The sequence below is a fragment of the Plasmodium reichenowi genome (genome assembly GCF_001601855.1).
Source record: "Plasmodium reichenowi strain SY57 chromosome Unknown, whole genome shotgun sequence".
Taxonomy (NCBI): Eukaryota; Apicomplexa; class Aconoidasida; order Haemosporida; family Plasmodiidae; genus Plasmodium; species Plasmodium reichenowi.
This window is the reverse complement of record NW_017962415.1, coordinates 1-534: the sequence shown is the minus strand read 5'-3', so window position 1 is coordinate 534 and position 534 is coordinate 1. Positions and strand designations below refer to the sequence as shown.

Here is a 534-nt window from a genome sequence, read left to right as displayed (position 1 = left end):
ATTCCTTGGATGCTGCCATAATTTTTCCTATAGGAATTTTATTATCCTTAATTTTTTTATCGAGTTCAACAACTTTATTTTTTAAACTTTCCACATTTGATTTGTATTCAGGATTTTCATATTTCTCAACCTCTAGTTTAGGATTCACATTTTTTAATTTATCTATGATTTCGTCTGAACGTTTTAAATACATATTTACCTTCTCATTTATTATTTTACTTTTATCTTGTATAATATTATTATATTTATCTAATATTTCATTAAATTGTTTTTCAATCATTTCATCAGTACTCTTATTTAATGCTATATAATCTACGTACATATTATCAATTTTGGCTCTAACATCTTTCCATTTATCTTTTTTTTCTTGTACCGATTTAATATCTACGTTCACCTGTTTATGTAAGTCTGTTTTAACGTTTGAATATTCATCTAAAAGCTTTTGAGCTTCGTCTTTTATTTGTTTCCATTTATCTGCATCTCTATTTAGTTTATCTACTTTTTGTAAATTGGTATCTATATTTTGTATGTAAT

The 534-nt window shown here is 24.2% G+C and overlaps 1 protein-coding gene across 1 annotated transcript; it reads right to left on the bottom strand.

The window, feature by feature from the left end:
* Window positions 1–534, bottom strand: PRSY57_0020300A (reticulocyte binding protein 7; the record flags this gene model as incomplete). The annotated part of the gene is made up of 1 exon (XM_020114280.1): window positions 1–534. A coding segment is annotated over one exon (534 nt), but the record flags the coding sequence as incomplete, so codon positions are not given.